The 605-nt window shown below is 42.6% G+C and overlaps 1 protein-coding gene across 1 annotated transcript in view; it reads right to left on the bottom strand.

Moving 5' to 3' along the window:
• The window catches only part of BMPR1A (bone morphogenetic protein receptor, type IA), a gene marked incomplete at its 5' end in the record, with an annotated part of 3,586 nt that extends 3,226 nt beyond the window's left edge, over positions 1–360 (bottom strand). Inside the window, one exon of the mRNA XM_010022959.1 lies at positions 63–360. Coding sequence (XP_010021261.1) covers positions 63–360 — 298 coding nt within the window. The remainder of the gene's footprint in view (positions 1–62) is intronic.
• Between the last annotated feature and the right edge of the window lie 245 nt (positions 361–605).

Genomic DNA, 605 nt, shown 5'->3' with positions numbered 1-605 from the left:
TAAAAAAAAAAAAAAAAAAAAAAAAAAAGAGGTTTACCATTACAGAGGATTTGTTCATCTACCTGTTAAACTTGACTGCAAGACCCAAGTCGGCAATGCAGCAGGTTCCATTTTTCTTTATCAAGATGTTTTTACTCTTCAGGTCCCTGTGAGCAATAGCAGGCTTGCCTTGTGTCCCATAAATTTCTGTGTGTAGATGGCACAGACCACATGCAGCGGAATACGCCAGTTTGAGCAGAGCCCTGTTGTCTAGCGTAGTGCATTTCAGGAAATCATACAGTGACCCATTTTCATGATAATCTGTAATCAAGTAAAGCTGTGTCCAGGAGCCAGTGCCTTTAATATCTGCAGCTATGAAACCTATGAAATACATAATCAAAGTTACTATGTATGCAAGGCATTCGACACTGTCCCACATGACCTCCTTTGTCTCTAAATTGGAGATACACCAATTTGATGGATGGACCACTCAGTGGATAAAGAATTGGCTGGATGGCCGCACGCAAAGAGTTGTGGTCAACGGTTCAATGTCCACGTGGAGACCAGTAACGAGTGGTGTCCCTCAAGGATCGTGGCTGGGACCTGTGTTGTTCAACATCTTTGTC

This window comes from Nestor notabilis, unplaced genomic scaffold (genome assembly GCF_000696875.1).
Source record: "Nestor notabilis isolate BGI_N333 unplaced genomic scaffold, ASM69687v1 scaffold33689, whole genome shotgun sequence".
Taxonomy (NCBI): domain Eukaryota; kingdom Metazoa; phylum Chordata; class Aves; order Psittaciformes; family Psittacidae; genus Nestor; species Nestor notabilis.
The sequence above is the reverse complement of the archived record's forward strand: the minus strand, read 5'-3'. Positions and strand labels throughout refer to the sequence as shown.